This window comes from Electrona antarctica (assembly GCF_951216825.1).
Source record: "Electrona antarctica genome assembly, chromosome: 13".
Classification (NCBI taxonomy): Eukaryota; Metazoa; Chordata; class Actinopteri; order Myctophiformes; family Myctophidae; genus Electrona; species Electrona antarctica.
Window position 1 is genome coordinate 32,065,901 of NC_136794.1, and position 20,000 is coordinate 32,085,900.

A 20,000-nucleotide genomic window follows, 5' to 3' on the forward strand; every position below is an offset into this window, starting at 1 on the left:
AATGCTTCCACAGGGTCATCATCACAGTAGCATCTTTTATACATTCAAATTGGCTATTCCATAAATAGCTGTTTTTTTAATACCTTTATTGAAAGGATAAACCTCTTGAGATGCATCATCTCATTTTAGAGGGGGTCATCAGATGCACAAGCTCACAGCGCATGACTTTGTATCGTGCTGCGAGTTTGTTTTTAGAAAATATATGAAAGATTTTTTAAGCACAAATCTTCTCTTCTGGGCACAAAAACATTTCTGATTGCCAATTGCCAAATACAGTACGTTGGGGTCCTTGACATGAACCATTGGCCTAAAGCTCTGCCTGTCTAACGTCCCCATGCACCCGGTATAGAAAAAGAAAGGGCCAAAAATAATGCGACCAAACAGCAACGCAAGCTGGCATTTCTCCTTCCGTGCCACCTCAGATATTTTTGGTGCATGTCGTCCCAGTGCCTGTCTGTGCATGCCTCTGGATGTGTCTGTGGCTTTGTATCTATATACCTTTGTGTAGCCTGGGATCAGGACTGCTTGACTTGAGTCACATCCTACGTAATGGAAATACGAGAAAAAATAGGACCCTGGTCAGACGAAGTGAGGAAAAAAAAACAAGGTCGTGAATCAGGCTGTATTCCAGGAACCTAAACGCAATCCCTTCCGTAACCTTTGTGTGTGTGCGTGTGTGTGACAAGTGACACGACTGCAGTGAGACTGCTCCTGGGCCAACCCTGGAATCAACCCCTCCGAGGGACCTGGTGCTACACCAAATCAAAAGGCCCTATTTACCCGTGCGTGCATGTGATTCGCGTGCATGTAACACAATCATGAACGACCCTTTTTGCGTTTGTGCGCCCAGTGAAGGAGTGAGCGTGTGTTCAGCGCACCGCCAGCACTATCGCCGCTATTCCCATAAGGCTGCTCCCCGATGCTAGGATCTGCTGTTTTTGAGTCTCCTCCCACCGAGTGGTTCCTGTGTTCCTGCGTTACATTGAAATTGGTGACCTATGAATACGGTTTTGACGGAAGCAACAGCTGTACCTATTTGAAATAGTCTCGCACCTGGAGCTCCACTAAGTTCCACTGTGCTCCTGAAAAAAACACAATTTGAAATAGATACATATAGTACCATTTCTGTAAATAATGTAATTTCTAAGGAGGGAGGACACATCGCTGCACACTGCTCAAGTCCACCAATACGTCAGTGTACCCCATGTATACAGTATATGCGCACGCACGCACGCACGCACGCACGCACGCACGCACGCACGCGCGCGCGCACGCACGCAGGGACATCAGAAACTAACAGGTCCACTTGATAGTCCTTAATGGTTATTCATCCCCATACTGATCCTCATGCAAGGGAGGGAATGGTGGCATTTGGCTGCCTGGCCAAACATTCCCCGCAGTTCCAGGTCTCCCTGGGGAGCCATGTGGCGGCACGTGCCACCGCGTTTTGATTGCCGTTTACATAGTAGTAGGATAAAGGCTCTACATCCTCCCAGTGGGGGCTCCTCACTGGTAGGTGAGTCAGTATGATACAGCAGTGACATCACACGGAAATGCGTGTGGGGAGGACTCAATTGGCATAAAGACTAAAATTGGGGATAAAAAGGGGGCCTGGGGTTCACAGACCAAGTGTGACAGTGATTTTGTCGACTCTGATTGTAAACTATGGTTGATTGTAAATTAAATAAAAGCTAATGACTAAAACTATGACTAATTATATTGACAAATGTCGTCAACAAAGAAGAACTAGACTAAAATGTTATATGGAGGGACTAGTGGGGTAGAGCTGGAGTATAACTAAAAGATATGTAATTTTATTTTTAGTTGCGCTCTGAAGATAGCAGATCTACACGCTGCGACGCGGCGATAGATCAGCTATTTTCAACATACAAACAAGTGTAAAATCAAAATGTGCTGCACTGCACGGAGCCCGAAGCACGTGGTTACAGTATATTGCCTGTGAATGTCATCAAGTCGTCCTCATTGCCAATGTCTTGATCTCTGGCGGCATTTTGCGTGAACGCAAAACCGGAACGAGATCCCAAAACAAACAAAAGCAACATGCATGTAGACATAGAAGACATACATCAAAGAGGCTCTTGGTTAAGAATAGAAACGCTAACGCACTCAAACCTCTTCTGCCCCTCGGCCCGTCGACAACTCAATGCAAAACACCAAGTGCAATTGGGTCGCTGCTAGTGTTGAGCGAGTGAGTGAACACAAGTTTGTGTTGTAGGAGGGGTAGGGGAAGCTTATTTCATCTCTGTTGCATCACGCACCACGATAATTAGATTTCTTTTTTTTTTACTTTCATTTTTTTTCTTTTGAAATGAGCGGAATGCTGAATGTTTTATAAATGGGGGGGGGCTCATTCGCTGCGTTGGGAGCCCGTGGAAATGAGTGTGTGAGTATGTGTTTGTGTGTGTGTGTGCGTGCGTGTGCGTGTGTACGTGCGTGCAATCCACATTCTTTGAATCTTTGGATACAACGTCACTATTTTATGCATTTCCAGTCTTGGTGTGAATGAAAACTGTTCTGTCGGTCTGTGAGAAACTGTGTCTCCCGAGCCATCATCATCTCATGATTAAAGAGCAATTTCAGAGGAATACCGTGTAATCTAACACTAGGGTTGTCAACCGTCCCTTGAAATGCAAGAATCGTCCCATATTTGGACATTAAAAGACATGTCCCTTATTGAACTGAAATACTCCAAAGTGGCGATCAGAGCAGAGGAGGAACGTGTCCGCTGTGCGCCACCGCCACCATTGAAATTTGCTTGCCAGTGCGACGAATGTTAGCAACAGTGGGCTGCCAATACTCACATCCATAAACTCCACGTTAGCTTTGGGTCCCGTGGCCTCGTTCAGGATTTTAATGGCAACCGGAATCTTCACTGTCTCCCCCTCTGGAACCCAAATACCCTGAGGCAAAAAACACACACACGCACACACACACACACACACACACACACACACACACACACACACACACACACACACACACACACACACACACACACGCACACACACACACACACACACACACACACACGGTCGTTAATGTCAAGGCAATAAGGGCCTTTCTCGGCCCCACCCCTCTCACATTGTTTATATTGTGTTTAGAATCCAAGATGGCCACAGCACCAGCAGGGGGTGGGGCGGGGGTGAGCGGGCGGGGTCGACATACTGGGCTGCATTCAAGACACTTGCCTTGTGTCTGACACCTGACTTGTGTTTGAACACACAGCTTTGATGGATGTGTTCTGCCCTCCTCCCCCCCATCAAACAAAATGTTTGGTCAAACCATATGGGCTTCCATTGGAAATGCATTGGAGCGGCCATTATACACAGATACAAGACAGACACAAGACAGGTGTCTTGAATGTGTGAAAGCAGCCCAGTAAGGCCACCCCCTGCTGGTGCTGCGGCCAGAAAGGCCCTTATTATGTTTATGCACTGTCAAATTGGTCTACATCTAAGTATAGACATATTATCCTGCTCGTTACTGTGTAGAAATGTATTATATATACATACATCTTTGTGTTTGAGCTCAAAATGCATTTTAAGAACCCACAAATGTTCTGCGTTGCGCGCACGTTGTGCGGCCCCCCACACACAATCATTGTACAGTTGTGGCCCCTGGCCTAATCTAGTTGGATACCCTAGTCAAACACACAGACATTATTTTTCTGTCCATAGATAGGGTGCAAATTTCAACTTGTGCTACCGTTATCTACTACAATACTATTAACATTGAGTTACTGTAGTTTCTTCCAGCTGTGAAATGTCCCTTTAAGCCAAACTACACGCTGAGAACGCGTCTCAGCTTGTAGATCCACTGCACAACACCAGTGTGCAACTAAGTATAGATCAGGCATAACTCTATCTCTAATCCCTAAAGATAACCTCTAAATGTCTCATCTTAAACCTAACCCCAACCTGAATCTTTCTCTAAAAATGACTTTAAACCATAAAACAACCATTTCTCTTGTATTGTGAGGACCAGGAAAAGGTCTGTCTATTTCTCATATCCTACAAACACACACGTGCACGCATGCATATGTGCACGCACATTTTGTAATCCCCAGACAATGTGAGTTGCTTTTTTCTGTGGTGAATGAGGCCTGTTTGCATTGTAATGAAATGAGTTGCAGAAACTAGCACAAAGCTTGCAACATCACCTTCACATCATGGTGACAGAGCAGTAGTTCTCAAACTTATAAAATAAATAACATTTTACATTGTTATACTTTATAGCACCTTATGTATGTCATATTACGGCACATAACACATGTAGATAAAATCATACCAGCTAAGAGGACAACCTGAGAGAATATCAGTTTCCGTTAGGAGTGATTCAAATTAACTTTATAATACTAGTACTACTACTACTAATAACAATAACAATAATAATAATAATATCCAATTTATATAGCACTATATAAGTCGCTTTACACAATCATGCACTCATCACTATTCACAGGGGGAACATTCACCAAAAACTGCCAATCTAAAAACTCACGATGCGATGTGTTGTGCAGCTTGTAGGTCTTAAAAAAATCTGAAATTGTAATATTTTTCCACAGGCCCGCGGGCCAATTATTAACTCTTTCCATGCCGATGACGTTGGGGTGGGGTTTAGCGAAGGGTTCAGGGTCTTGCACAAGGACACTTCAACAGCAACACTGGAGGAGCCCGGGATCGAACTGGAAACCTTTCAATTGCCAAGCGGCCACTCTACCCCTGATCCACTGCCGCTATGTCTACAAACTACTTGAGCTATTCTTTTTAGTCATTACATTGTGTGTGTGTGTGTGCGCGCGTGCGTGCGTGCGTGCGTGCGTGCGTGCGTGCGTGCGTGCGTGCGTGCGTGCGTGCGTGCGTGCGTGCGTGCGTGCGTGCGTGCGTGCGTGCGTGCGTGCGTGCGTGCGTGCGTGCGTGCGTGCGTGCGTGCGTGCGTGCGTGCGACCCGTGCGACCCGTGCGTGCGCACACGCGTTACCTTATAAACGGTCCCAAAGGCCCCGGAGCCCAGGATCTTCACTCTCTTCAGTTCCGTCTCTTTGAGGATGCGCAGCTGGGCCTGGTTGGGGGCCGTGCCGCTGGGGGTGAGGGGCTCTACCAACTGGAACACGCACACGCACACACACACACACACACACACACACACACACACACACACACACACACACACGTGCATTTTATTAGTTTTTTTATGTTTTTATTTTATTTAATTTTTTGCGGAAACACAGAGAAAGCCTCCGTGTTTATCAACAACGATCGAACTGGAGATAAATATGACTACTTAAAAAGTAAGAAAAAATGAAAAAAATCACTGGCAGTGGGTGGATAATTATAGTATTTGTGTAAAAAAAAAACTTTGTTCGAACTATACAAACATTTTCAAAATGTAGCTTGATATATATTTATATATTTTAAAAATAGCTGATCTACGAGCTCACAATGTGTCGCACCATGGCACATTTTGAGCTTGTATTTTTGAAGAGCCAAAGAGGTCTCCCTCAAGGACCCCTGGGGGTTCCCTGTCCCCCACTTTGACACCCACTGACCAGTCCCCCACAACACAACAATCATTATTGTGTGGGGCAGCAGTATCTTGTAATAATGTTTGTCACAGGTCCTATTTTCCTTATCCATCTCTGCCACATGCATCCTCCTCGTGAGAAAAGAAAAAACAAGCTAATCAACCTGTGCAGTCAATCAGCATAAAGAGACATTCATCACACTGGTACCATGAACCCAATCAATGTGGCTGATTCAATCCCTTGCCCCTTCAGTCAATGTGTCTGTCCTTTCAGTCCGCTCGCTCAGGCAGCTTGAACTTTACAAACTCGCACAATGGCGAGCACAGGGAGGGAGGGAGGGGTGTATTGGGGGTGTGTGGGGCGTTGGATAATTGCGGCGCTTGAAGAGGAGCATGCTCGTGCTCTCGTTGTTTCATTACCGCTCAAGTGGCGGAATGGAGCGACGGACGCCAGAGAGAGAGAGAGAGAGAGAGAGATGGGATGAGAAAAGGAGACAGCAAGAGCCTATAAGAGGGAGAGAGGGTGGCAGATGGAGTGAGCGTGCAAGCGAGCGGCGGAGGAACGAGATAAGTTGAATTAGACACAGGAGTGAGAAGGAGAAGAAAACAGTGAGAGTTAGGAGAGGATAACTGAAGGAGGGGAGGGAGGGAGGGAGAGAGAGAGAGACAGCGAGACAGAGAGAGAGAGAGAGAGAGAGAGAGAGAGGATGGTAAATCAGCTCTCTGGTCCATAGCCTGTGTTCCCCAGCTCACGGCGGCCGTCTGATTAAAAAACAATAGCTGTTCTTCATTTAAATGGAATTCTAAATCAGCTTTCACAGGCTGGAGTGAAGAGGACCAGAGAGCTGGTGGAGGGGAGGGACGAAGGCGCCCGCCCGCCCGCCCGCCCGCCCGCCCACCCACCCACCCACCCACCCACCCACCCACCCACCCACCCACCCACCCACCCACCCACCCACCCACACACACACACACACACACACACACACACACACACACACACACACACACACACACACACACACACACACAAAGACATGCAATTCTCTTGTGAGGACCAGGAAAATGGTACTTACAATGTCTCCTTCTCAAATGATACTATAATACTTGTGAGGACATTTGGCTCTCACAACTGTAGTAATACAAGTACACCACCACACACAGGCAGGGAGCAGCCTGCAGTTGCAGTGTACGGGGAGCTGTCCACACATGGTGGTGCTGAAGATGTTAAAGCCAAAAGCTGCAGCACTAGTGGAGCTGTCCACTGTCCCACTCTGTACTGTGGTGCTGAAGCCAGCCACCCAAAGACAGATGGATTGTGCCCCTACAGTATGCTGCTACTATTATGGGGTGTGTGTGTGTGTGTGTGTGTGTGTGTGTGTGTGTGTGTGTGTGTGTGTGTGTGTGTGTGTGTGTGTGTGTGCGTGCGTGTGTGTGTGTGTGTGTGTTCTGATGCCTGTCAACAAAATTTCTACCACAATGAAGATGAGGCACTAAACTCAAAATAATAGGCACACTGGTAAATGAAATAAAAAAAATCTTTTCATCAATAGTGTAAATTAAACACAATCCATCCCAGCCCTCTAGGGGAAATAATGGCTCCAGACAGTGCCCGAAAAATGAATGAAATACCAAAGAAGAAGAAGGGCCCCCTGACTAACGACAAAGATTCTTAATTTATGAAGATGGGCTTCATTGGAGCCACTAGAGGCGAAATGGTACACAAAGCCTACAAATGGTCTCCTAAATAAAGTGGGCGTGGTTTGCTTCTCCCCAGACCTCGCTACCACCCCCCTCCCCTTTCCCAGGCTGACAACAACACTGACAACGTCATGTGGATGAGCAAGCATTATATGGCAAATGTCATGATTCCCATTTCCCAAATCAGCCCCCAACCAAGAGTCTAAGACAGAAAAGTATATTATTATTTAGCATTGGAACACACATTTTATTTCACTTTTAATATGTCCATTCATTTCACGTTATAGTATTCACATATTCTCATCTTAAATATGGGGCCAGAGCCCCCTATGTGTCTTCCGTCAAATTGCAGATGGACAGAGAGATTTCATCCTGATTTGTCTCACTAAAAGAAGCCATTTTAGTATGAATATCTTTGAAATATTGTGTGCCTTGTGATGATTGGGTCCAGTATTTAGTTCAGTGACCATGGAGTTAAGGAATGGTTCAGAAGCTGTGCTCTCCCAATGGAAATGAATATAGACTCCAACTCCGTCTCCTAATAATGTCACCGCCCACCTCACGCAAATACAGGAAGTAATGCAAAGTTAGCCTCTTGGCTAACGACACAGCCGCTGTTGTTGTTGCTCTAGGGGAGGAGCAGCATCAACTGGTGGCAGCATCAACATTAGCTTAGCTTGTTTTCAGGTTTTATTGTCTCATTTTGAGCAGATAAAGGACAAATAAGTGCGCGCGGCCACGTACATGCCAGATCCGTATGTAGGCTGTCTAACATGTGCTACTTTTGATGCCTTTGTGTGACGCTTTAGTATGATCAAGTAGGGCGTAAATTTCCGGGGGAAAAAAACACAAAGTTAAAATATGCAGATATGAGGTTTCTTCCGGACAGCAATGCTATGGTTGCGCTGAGTTTGTAATGTGAATTCATGCACAGTTGTACACCATTGTGGGTGATGTGTACACAAAATAATAGCTAGAGGAATTTGGAGGGAGGAAACTAGGAAAGTGCCGGCATGGAGTGTGTGCATCTGTGCGTGCGTTTATTCCAATGCTATTCTTCACAGAAAGTAGGCAGAGAGGTTTGCAGCTGGTGAAGAGTATGTGTACGAGAAGTATGAGGGCTCTATGTCTTCATTACTGACAACATTACCTGCAGAAAAACACACTCTTCACTCTCAACAGCTGGGACCTGCTAATGGCATACTCCCCTGTACTGGTTTCTGAAACAAAGTGCCTCTCCTCTCCTCAACTGTACTTTTTCACACTTATACTCTGACACAGAGTCAAGTCTTCAATGAAGGGCAAAAACCTCTCCCTCTTCAGTGTACAGTATGCGCCATTGCTTTGTTTTGCTTTTATTGATCCTTTTTTATCCCCATCACTTCTATATTGTTTTTATTTGACTGTTATCCACACTGCCGATGAAAACTGCAGCACAATACAGTAATTCTACTTTGTATAATGCAGCTGTCAGACATACAGTACTGTAAAAGTTCTGTAACTCTGAGGGTGTATACACATGGAGCCATTTGGTTTCATTTGTACACTGAGGATTCGGGGGTTGTAGATTGGGGTTGCCGTATAGTTTAGTTCACATCATTTCAAGGATTTCCCGAACTCATCAATGGATTAAAATGTTTTTAATAAATATGTATATAAAAAATAGCAATGCAACATTAAATTGGTTTTGGCTTCTATTAGGTGCACTGAGGGAGCACAGAACTCTCATAGTGCATAAAAGGAGATCCTAAACAGGAGGTAGATGGGTTGGTGGAGGGTGAGCAGCCAGGTTTAAAAGTAGCAGCTTCAGCACAGACAGCATAGGCAGCAGCAAACAAGGAATGAGCAATGCAACTTCCCCATTTAAATAGGGTGCTCTTCAGTGAAGTGAGTTTGAGATTGTTCTCCTGACTGAACTTGCTCTTTGCCAGTGGTGGAAAAAGTACACAAATGTTTTACTTAAGTAAAGCCCAACACACACCGTCTGTGAACGCCGCGCGTCAAAACAGCCGCCTCCGTTATTTTCAATTAACCTATCCCACACCGGCGGCGTCAGACTCGCGCTGGCGCGCGGTCACGCCTCGCCTGACGCTCCGATGCGCCGCTGTTCTATTTTCCAGGCGTTGCCGCACGGCTTCCATTCGGGTATCCGTGGGCGTGGCTGGCAGGTCTGTACTAGCGCGCCGCGTCCTGTGGTTGTTGCTGTGCGGCTATGACGCGCGGCAATACTGTGCCGCGTCGCTGCGCACCCGCTTCACAGACGGTGTGTGTTGGGCTTAAAAGTACCAATACAGCATTGTACTTAAGTACAGTACTTAAGCATGTACTTAGTTACTTTCCACTACTGCTCTTTGCATGTACTATGCACAGTGCTCATTTAATCTAGTCGACTACAGAGTGTTTGTTTTTTTTCCTACACACTCTCACTCCCAAAAAAGGCTCATAGTGATTTCTTGGGTCCAATGTGTCGTCCGGCACCCCCATCTACATTGTAGATGGGGAGAAACATGTGAGAAACATTGTTTCAGTATGCGGGGGGGCATACATGACCTCACCTCTGTCTCCAGGAAGCGCCGCAGGGCTCTCCTCTTCTTAATGCTCTTGCGGCGGATGGACACGGCCACGCTCAGCGCCACGATCACCACCACAAAGAGCCCACCGATCACCCCCGCTGCGATGAGGGGAGTCCTGGGGAGAAGAAGGGGGACACGGTCACTGAAATGTCAAGGCTATCAACATTCACTTACTACCACTTTTATGTTATGAAACGTATGGTCAGCCTGTAGGGGAGATGGATGTAGGAAGAGGAGTTGAGAGGGTGGTTTTTCGATTATGATCTCATTCTGTATTAACTGGCTTATTGCCAGCCTAATTAACAGTGGATTGTGCCTTCTGCCTGCACTATTCATATGTTTAATTTGTCATTTTAATGCCAATAGAAAAATCTGTGATATACACACTGCATCTCATTCTCACACGGCAATCCTATAGTAGACACTCAGTCCTGATGGTGGCGGTAGCGTCACCATTGTGCCGATTTTGACCAAATAGAGCGAATCTGGCAATATCACTTCCGGTTTAAGGAATCACAACATCCGGGACTAGTTTGGACTGGTGCAGCACTATCAGATGTCCGGAATGCTAAGCGATCATTGTTTATTTTAATAACTAAGTCAAATTAAGCTCTAATCAAGCCCTATAGATATTCTACATCCTATAACTTCTACAGGAAGTTGAAGTCTGTCGGTCATTTTGCTACTCGTGTCAAGTCTCTTGTGCCTGCTCGAAGGACATAGGACATATGATTAGGAAGAATCACTGAGGATGTAGGACATAGGAAACCCAATTAAGTGCGTGCTACCAGGAAGACCTTCCAAGATGAACAGCATGATGTGTGACGACCCCGCTAAATGTCCTACATTCCGCTCCTACATGCAAGGAAAGGATGCAAGAGCAGGAAATGAGGATTTAATGTGTGTTTGTTGGGAAAACAGCTGGTCATGATTTTTTTTTTCTCCAGTGCTTCACCATTTAAACGTAGTTACACTCTACATTTAACAAAAGCCAGGGGACTCATTTGAGGCGAGTGCTGCTCTAGACACCAACAGGCAAAAAGCTCTCACCTGCACTGACAGATGACAGAGAGGGTGGAGGTGTGTCCATTCAATTACTACACTCAACAGAGTATATCTACAATTCAGAATTGATACTTTTACTTAAGTAAGACATTTGAGTACTTTTTTCACCACTGGTCGTTACAGAAAGAGAAAAAGTGGCTGGTTGTAGAGGCTGTGGTGGTTGTGGAGTGGATTGAGTGCAGCATGCACATAATTACAGTACACTACAAAATGGCAAGGAGAGAGAGAGAGAGAGAGAGAGAGAGAGAGAGAGACAGACACGTTTGGAGACTTTGTGTAATGTCAGCCACTCTGTGCAGGGTTTTTCATGATTTCAGTTAATGGTCGTCTAAGTGGAGAGTGTAAAAGGGCAACCATTTGAGGTCTGTATAGTTCATCTGGACTGCTCCTGTAGGTTCAAGGTTCACGATGTTTCACCTTGACATGAACAAGTTTGAGAAGCACCGCTTTAGACGCAACATGTTTTTGTGTTTTATCACAACGAGCCGTTGCGTGGGTCTGTTACAGCTCCTCAGCCCTGGTTCACATTACGCAGCAGCTCCGTGTAATCCCTGGTCTCAGATAAGCCCTGTGTATCAGCCTCGTTCAAATGCCAACAGATACATGAGACGTGCGGCGCAGGCGAGTCAGGCTGGGCGGATCGAAGCGCCGGCAGGGGACAGTTCGCCAGCTTTCCAAGATGTGATAAGAGCACACTGGTGGGAGAAGTACTGTACTACTAAGTTTTACTTAACCCATTTTGACCTGAGATCAGATTCTAAAAATGTCTTCTACATCCTGACAGTTTTCTGAAAAAGCTATGTTTCTATGTCAGTCGTTCTTCGATTTTTCAAAAATAGCAGATCTACAAGCTCATAGCGCGCCACTCGGTGGCGCGCTATGAGCTTGTAGATCTGCTATTTTTCAATAGCTAAAGCATAACATAATGCGAACACCAAAAGGGCTTCCCGGCTTCCCGCCCAAAATGGGTTAAGTAAAAGTAGCAATAATACCACCAAAAGTACTCTGTTACAAGTAAAAGGCCCGTATTCGTAACTCTGACATAACCATAAACAGACCCCAATACAGTATGCATATATGGGACCGTATGGGAGATCCGGTTGTCCAGAGCCACATACTGTCTCCGACTGCTATGCCCCATATGGGACTGACCAACTTCAAACTCGGTGTGTGCAGTGGCAAAGACTGGAGGGATTGTGGTGCCTGCCGTCGACTCATTTGCATATGCGTGTGTCCAGAACCGCGGATCAGACCAATATGTCCATATATAGGCGTGCCAATATAATGTATTAATGATATTAGGGATCTCCATATATTGGCCATATAAAATGGCCACAGGCAGACAGATACGTAGATCTCCATATTGGGACAAAAGGGACATAGGCAGACAGGTACAACAGGTACCTGACAAAGACACTACGGGTGCCTGTCCGGATCTCTAGTGTTTCAAAATCTGTGAAATTTGAAAATAGCCGAAATATAAAATAGTTGAAATATAAAACAGGGCTAAAGCGGTTAATGCATGTTTTGTAATTGATCTAAATCTGTACCTAGTAGGCCTATATACTGTTTTCAAAGAATCGTACAGCGAAGTAAAACAAAAAAAGGTACGATATTTGCCTCTGAGATGTAGTGGAGTAGAAATATATACTCTATAGTTAAGTACAACACTTGAGTAAATGTACTTGCACCAACCGGCAGGGAGAGCTATCTGAGGTGTGATAAGAGCGGAAGTGTTTATCTGTCCGGCTGCCTGCCACCCCCCCACCCCCACGCCTCCCCCCCCCCTTCTCTCACACAGCCACTATCAGAGGATTGAGAGCTCTTTTAATCCCGTCAAGAGACCGGAGGGGCCTTTTATACCGCCACGGGCGGAAGATGTTTATCTGGTCTCTGTACACCGCCACACCAGTCCCCTACCCCCACCCCTACCTTCCAGTGTTGCCACACTTTGAGAGAGAAAATAAGCACTCAGGTCTTTGAAAACAAGCCCAATATAGAACAGACTATACTGTGCAGCAGCTACTGGAAAATAGCCGTTCTACTGTACAAGCTCACAAGGCGTTGCATCACAAGCACGTTGTGTGCTTGCACAAATCTTGCACCTTGTCCCTGGCACAAAATGTTTTCATAGGGGTATGCGTGGGACAATTACATTATTCATTTGAGGGTTCTTGACATGAAAATGTTTGAGAACCACTGGTTTAACTTACACCATTTAGGAAGCAAGCCCAAATAAGCAACTACACTTTTAGAAACAACAAAAAAACTCCCTGCAACCCGCAACTGACAATATTTACAAGCGACTACAGACCAAGCGCCCTAGAAAGGCTTGCCAATGTTGAAGCTGCGAGACATAGTGGTGAAATCTGGAAGTGCCCCTGACAAGGAAACCCTGTGCCGCTGGGGTTTAACATTGATCGCTCGTTTGCACTTCCGCATTTGCCAACCAAAATTTGGTTGCCAAATGCGCAACTGAGCAACTTCCATTGAAATGGATAGCGGGGGGGGGGGCTGTCGCTCCGGTCCTCCCTCTATCCTTTATAACTCTATGCTACAGACAAACAAGCCCAAAGTCGCAGACATGGCAACACTGCTTCCTGCCTCGACAGCTGTGCTGTAACAGGTTCAGGATAGCGAGCAGCGATCGATAGATGGACTGATACAGTAGGTCAGCAGAATGGGCTTTTCTTAGTCTATCTATAGAATCCCATCTCTGTCTGTCTTCCTTTCTCTCTGTCTATAATACAACTACTCTCATTGACTATTACTTTTATTACACCGAGGAGGCTGATTGAGGACCCGTGTTGTCGTTGGCATCGGGCAGAAACCTCATATCTCCACGTTCAAACCATTTCTTTCTTTTTTCGCCTTATACTTGATCATCATACTAAAGCATCAAAAGTAGCAGATTCAAAAGCTGTTATAAATATTAACAAGAGCTTGTGTAAATAATAAGTATATTGGATACATCAGAACACAGGATCTGTCTGTCAGTCAGTCAGTCAGTCAGTCAGTCAGTCAGTCAGTCAGTCAGTCAGTCAGTCAGTCAGTCTGTCTGTCTGTCTGTCTGTCTGTCTGTCTGTCTGTCTGTCTGTCTGTCTGTCTGTCTGTCTGTCTGTCTGTCTGTCTGTCTGTCTGTCTGTCTGTCTGTCTGGTGTGTGGGTGCGTGGCTCCAATTCCAATGGCTCTCCTGACCTATTGGAATTGTACTTTCACCATGCTGTGCTGTCCCTGGCCATGCAGCCCTTTGTGCCTCTGCTTTATTTCTCCACGGTGACCTCCCCCTTACCAAAGCAAAGCAAAGTTCTTTGTTTACCCAGGGTGAATGGACTAAGCTTGAGATGCTTGTTTACAGCCAGACCCTGCTCATAGAACATTTCATGGTAGGGGTTCAATGCCTTGCTCAAGGGCACTTGAGCACCCTCCAGTGTACAGCCCACCCTTACCCATCCCCACCACGCCCCAAGTGTCACGCCCTCTCAACCCCACAGCCCCGCTGCAAGAACAACGGTAACGCTGGAAACAATTCATCAGGATCCGCTGGGAGATCTGGTTGCACACGCAAGGAATTTTTCGCGCTGGGAGCTTGAAGTTTGGCTATTTTCTGATGCGGGACACCGTTGTACTGTGGAGTACACATTAGGGACAAATACGAACACACATGTGGGGACCTTGAGGCCTCACAGCTACTCATTAATCAGTGTGTGTGTGTGTGTGTGTGTGTGTGTGTGTGTGTGTGTGTGTGTGTGTGTGTGTGTGTGTGTGTGTGTGTGTGTGTGTGTGTGTGTGTGTGTGTGTGTGTGTGTGCGCGCGCGCGCGTGCGTGCGTGCGTGTGTTTGTGTATATATAGGGAAAATGATACCTGTCCATCCAGCCATTACAGTCTTGCAGTCTTGGCCCGACGCACCTATATAAATGGAGAAACATATAATTACATAATCATGTTTCTAAGTATAAGTCATTTAGCTTTGACAACCACCCAGAAAAATGAGTCAATTTCACCCATTTATTTGTGGGTGACAAATAATGTTTGTTACTGTGTCAAAGCACGCCTACTGACTTGACAACACTAACTGAGAAGAGAGGAATTAATATATCTTGCTCTCTCTCTCTTTCTCTCCCTCATCTTCCCTTCATTCGGTCTGCTATTCCCTCTCTCTGATCTGTGTTTCCTTCACACTGCCTACATCATCTCCTTTCCTAACTCCTTAATTATACAGCTGCCCTCTTCCTTTCTTGCTCATTGTTTGTTTCCTTCCTGGCCCCTCTTTCTTAACATATTCTACAAGCATTAAACGCCTAAACCAATGTTGAGGGGCACTAGCCCCTCCTATGCACAGCTTTGTGTGTTTGTAGCACGGAATGTGATGATTTGATTGTCTGAGCACGGAATGTGATGTATTATGATAAGAGTGCCCCTCACTTCACACAAGTGTGATTTTGTTATTTTTACCTCCCACTCTCCTGAGTGACAGGAGAGTGGGAGGTAAACATGCTTTTCAAAATAATAAATGCTAGTAGCACTGTGGGTAGTGAGCCCACTATGGAGTTAAATACTACATCACGGCCTCCTTGAATATAACATCAACGGCTGGAGAACCAATGCAGGTCTCTGGTCTATTATTGAGGAATTTCCAGTTAGCATTCAAGAGGTGCATGTTCCACTGCACTGATCCTATGGTCTTAGTCAAGGTGCTCGTCTCGATTGACCATCTCTGCTGAGTCAGCAGAGATACTCGGTCTGGGAGGAAGGTTCCCATCAGCATTCTGAATGAGCAGCAGACACACAGACTGCTGCTGTACTGGCCTCTCCCACCAGGCCACCACCTCTACACAGACAGCTGCTGTACTGGCCTCTCCCACCACCTCTACACAGCAAAATGTTAAAGGACAATTCTGAACAAGCCGTTTTACTTATACTTTAATCTGCATGTTATTATATCCTAGAACGAGTGGTACAGGTGAAAAGTGTCATGACTCCATCCAGAGTCCACTGTGCGTGGTGGGGTTTTGCGGTTAAACGCTTATTTTGATTGCTCGAAAATTCATTTTTAAAATAATAATAACTAGAACTGCACTCTGTCGACCGCTACAAACTTTCAAATCTCAGCCTCTCTGTAAAACATTGAAATTAAATACTAAAGTATGTATACATACATACAGTATGTTACCTGTTACCCAACCAATATTGAAACATACAGTATGGTAATTACGTCACCATTGACAGCCAGTTATAACCCGACATTGAAACATCTTAATTAGGCCTACGTCACCATTAACCTCTAGTATATATACCTCCGAGCATATACGCATAACAAAGCCAACACGACCACAATACTTGCATGCTCTGCTTGTGCAAGTAAAAAAATCACACCTGTGTGAACTGAGTGGTGTAAGGTCTTATATAGACTGATCAGCTGTGGTCTGACGTAATGTCTGACGTAATGAAATCACACCCGTGTGAACTGGGTGACCATAGCAACCATGCTCATTTTTTGGTACGAACAGACAGACAGACAAACTAACAAAGCCAGTTGTAGGAGTGGTTTACACCACTCAAAAACTAACAAAGCCAGTTGTAGGAGTGGTTTACACCACTCAAAAATATATATATACAGTAGATTCACCGTTTTACCTGAACCAACTGCATTGCTTTTTTTGCATTTTCAGTCGCAAATCAACATAAAAGAACACAAGATGAGTTTTGAGTGCAGTTCGTCCATTAGATGCCCTTTAGTTTCGTAGCTATCTATTTCTGGGTTTTGAGTGGATTTTGTCCATCACACCAAAGAAAGAACTCTCCGTCTCATCTCTCTTCTACACGGTTGTGTGATTCATCCAATCACTCAACAGTGTCCCAGGCTGAATGTCATGATGACCCAACTAACTCTCAACTAATGGTTCATGGAACACGTAAACAAAAACACAAAAACCTTTCATTCATACAAACATGGAAACACGTCACCATGCATGTCAGCCTGCCTCAACTACTCACAAAGACGCTTTCATGCCAGGGACCGGTACACATTGTTATATTATACCTATTTTCTCAAAATCAAAGCCTGTGCACTATAAAGGCTTGGCACAGAGATTGATTCATTGATTGAAAACGTTATTAAAGGGACACTTCACCCCCTTTGCAACCAGATCTTATTTTAATGACTACAATTACCATACTGCTAGGTGCACTCTCTTGTGCAGAGGGAGAGGGCTGTCTTACTGAGACAACTTGTAGTCCAGGAAGGAAGTGAGACCAGTGTCCATGACATCATGGACACTTTGAAATACTAAAATATCTAAAAACACATATTACCCACATAAAAACCCCAGGAAAGTGTTTCTTGTCTCCCAAACATAATTCAAAAGAATCGACAATCACCAGTATATACTTGTGCCCTCGAGCTGACATGGGCAGCGGCCCCACTATGTCCATCGCTATACGTGAAAATGGCACTTCAATCACCGGGGCGGTGAGTTGGCATTCTGGGCAACTTCTACAAAACTCTTCAATAGCGCATTTGCGCCTGGCCAGTAAAACCTCTCCATGACAATGATAGATGCGAAAATATGCGTCCAATCAGCCTCTTAAATTCTGATCTTAAGATACTTTGCAAAATACTTGCAAAGAGACTAGAACTTATTCTACCTGAAATTATAGATGAGGACCAGAATGGGTTCATGGTGGCCCGCCAGGGTTTTCACAATGTAAGGAGAGTATTGGATTTATTGCATGTCCAGGAGGGGGCGCCAGATACAGCCTTTTTATCTCTCGATGGGGAAAAAGCTTTCGACCGCGTAGAGTGGCCGTTTCTATTCGAGCTTCTTGGTCGATTTGGCTTGGGGGAGAACTTTTGTAAATGGGTAAGACTGTTGTATAACGATCCATATGCAGAAATACTAACCAACAATAATATATCTAGACCGATTAGGATCCATAGAGGCTGTAGACAGGGATGCCCTTTATCACCACTCTTATTTTTGATCGCAATTGAACCATTTGCAATTGCTGTAAGGGAACATACACTAATTACAGGTATTAATATAGAAAATCTAGAGCACCGCATATCTTTATATGCTGATGATGTAATATTATTCCTGAAAAATTTGGAGATATCTGTCCCAGCTATTCTGGATCTAATAACTTCGTATGGTCGCATATCTGGCTACAAAGTAAACAACTCTAAGTCATCCATTATGCTTCTGAACTCGGAAGAAAGATCAAACCCTCCCGGTCATGTTCGTCACTTCAGACCAGTAAATGCCTTTACTTATTTGGGAATCCAAATCGTGCCAAGGTTGGAAGAGGTTGTGAATGCCAATTATGACCCAATTTTAGCCACAATCGAAAATTCAATTAATAGATGGTCAAGTCTTTCAATATCTTTGATCGGCAGAATTAATATACTCAAAATGAATGTACTTCCCAAGCTATTGTATTTATTTCAGAACGTACCCTTGTCACCTCCACCAAACTTCTTTTCTAGAACCAGGAAATTGTTTACCAACTTTATTTGGAACAATAGACGTCCTAGACTTAGATTGTCCTTACTTTATCTACCCTATGATAGGGGAGGATTACAGTGTCCTAACTTGCTGTGGTATTTTTGGGCAGCTCAATTGAGAACACTAATGTTCTACTTTACAACGGATGCGGCGCCGGCATGGAAAGATGTGGAATCAAGCTCCTTGAAGTTACCACTCCCCCTTTATATTTACTCAGATACTTATAAAAACCTAAAAAGAATTACAAGCAATCCTATAGTTAAAACAATGATTGAAGTCTGGCATGAGGTTAATATATTTTTGGGAGAACATCCACGTCTCTCTCGCTTCAGCCCAATATGGGGTAATAATCAATTTGTGCCAGGTAGAGCTGATGGGGGGTTTAAATTGTGGGCTGATAGGGGAATAGGTCAATTAAGGGATGTATTTGAGAGGGGTCGGGGGAGTATGCTCTCGTTTGAGGAACTGGTCATTAAATATGATATCCCTCGCAAACACTTCTTTAAATATCTGCAACTGAGGGACTTTATTAGAACTAATCTGGGGCAATCCATGCTGGCCCCATCCATGTCTGTGCTGGAGAAAGCTTTGGTTAATGACCCATTCGGAAGGGGGTTAATATCAGATTTCTACGCCCTATTGGTTGACTTTTCTCCGGAATCCTCGGAAGATAGGCTTAATGCCTGGAGAACAGATATTCAGGAGGATTTAACAGTGGAACAATGGAGTACGGCTTGTGCACAAGCTCAATCCCAGACTGGGAATACTCGTCTAAAACTTCTACAATACAATTGGCTTATGAGAGTGTACATTACACCAGTGAAACTTAATAAGTATAATTGTAATATTCCAGATGTATGCACCAGATGCGGTGAAGATAGAGGCACATTGTTCCACTGTCTATGGTCCTGTCCAAAATTGATTGAGTTTTGGGGGAAGGTCGGGCAGGAAATACAGAAGATTTTGTCAATAAATATTGTACCAGAACCAAAGTTCTTCCTGCTCGGTCTATATCCGGAGGGACACAAGATAAAGCGTAATGAACAAATGTTTATAGATATATGTCTTTTACAAGCTAAGAGAGTGATAGCATTGACCTGGAAGAGGCCGGACAAACCAAGTATTACACAGTGGTTCAGAGAATTGTCTTTATGTCTACCTTTGGAAAAGATTGCATACATTCTTAAGGACAAACAAGAAATGTTTCAGGAGGTGTGGGGCCGTTTTATGAGATACATAAAGAACAATAATTTGTCACATCTAATGGATGGAGCTGAAGAGGAGTAGTGCTGTTGTTGTTGTTGTTTTTTGTTTTGTTTTGTTGTTTTTGGTTATTGTTGTTTTGCTTTCTTTATATCAGTAATTGTCTTGTACTGTTCATTGTTGTTTTTTGTATATGTGTATTGTCATTTGTGTGTAAAAAGGAAAATAAATATATTGTTGAAAAAAAAAAAAAAACCTCTCCATGACTATCATAGGTTTTCTGTACGCCTCTCTGTAAAACATTGGAATTAAATACTAAAGTCGGGTTATAACTGGCCGTCAATGGTGACATAATTACGATAATGTTTCAATATAGGTTAGCTAACAGGTAACGTATATGTAAGTTGAA

At 44.5% G+C, this 20,000-nt stretch overlaps 1 protein-coding gene across 3 annotated transcripts in view; it reads right to left on the reverse strand.

Annotated features, from left to right (window-relative positions):
• erbb4b (erb-b2 receptor tyrosine kinase 4b) overlaps positions 1-20,000 on the reverse strand; it is a 451,213-nt gene that overhangs the window by 65,534 nt on the left and 365,679 nt on the right. For all 3 annotated transcript variants that reach the window (XM_079518830.1, XM_079518829.1, XM_079518831.1), the window contains exons 16-19: positions 14,748-14,792; positions 9,800-9,932; positions 5,001-5,123; positions 2,823-2,921 (exon numbers count right to left, since the gene is read on the reverse strand). In XM_079518830.1, coding sequence (XP_079374956.1) covers positions 2,823-2,921; positions 5,001-5,123; positions 9,800-9,932; positions 14,748-14,792 — 400 coding nt within the window. The remainder of the gene's footprint in view (positions 1-2,822; positions 2,922-5,000; positions 5,124-9,799; positions 9,933-14,747; positions 14,793-20,000) is intronic.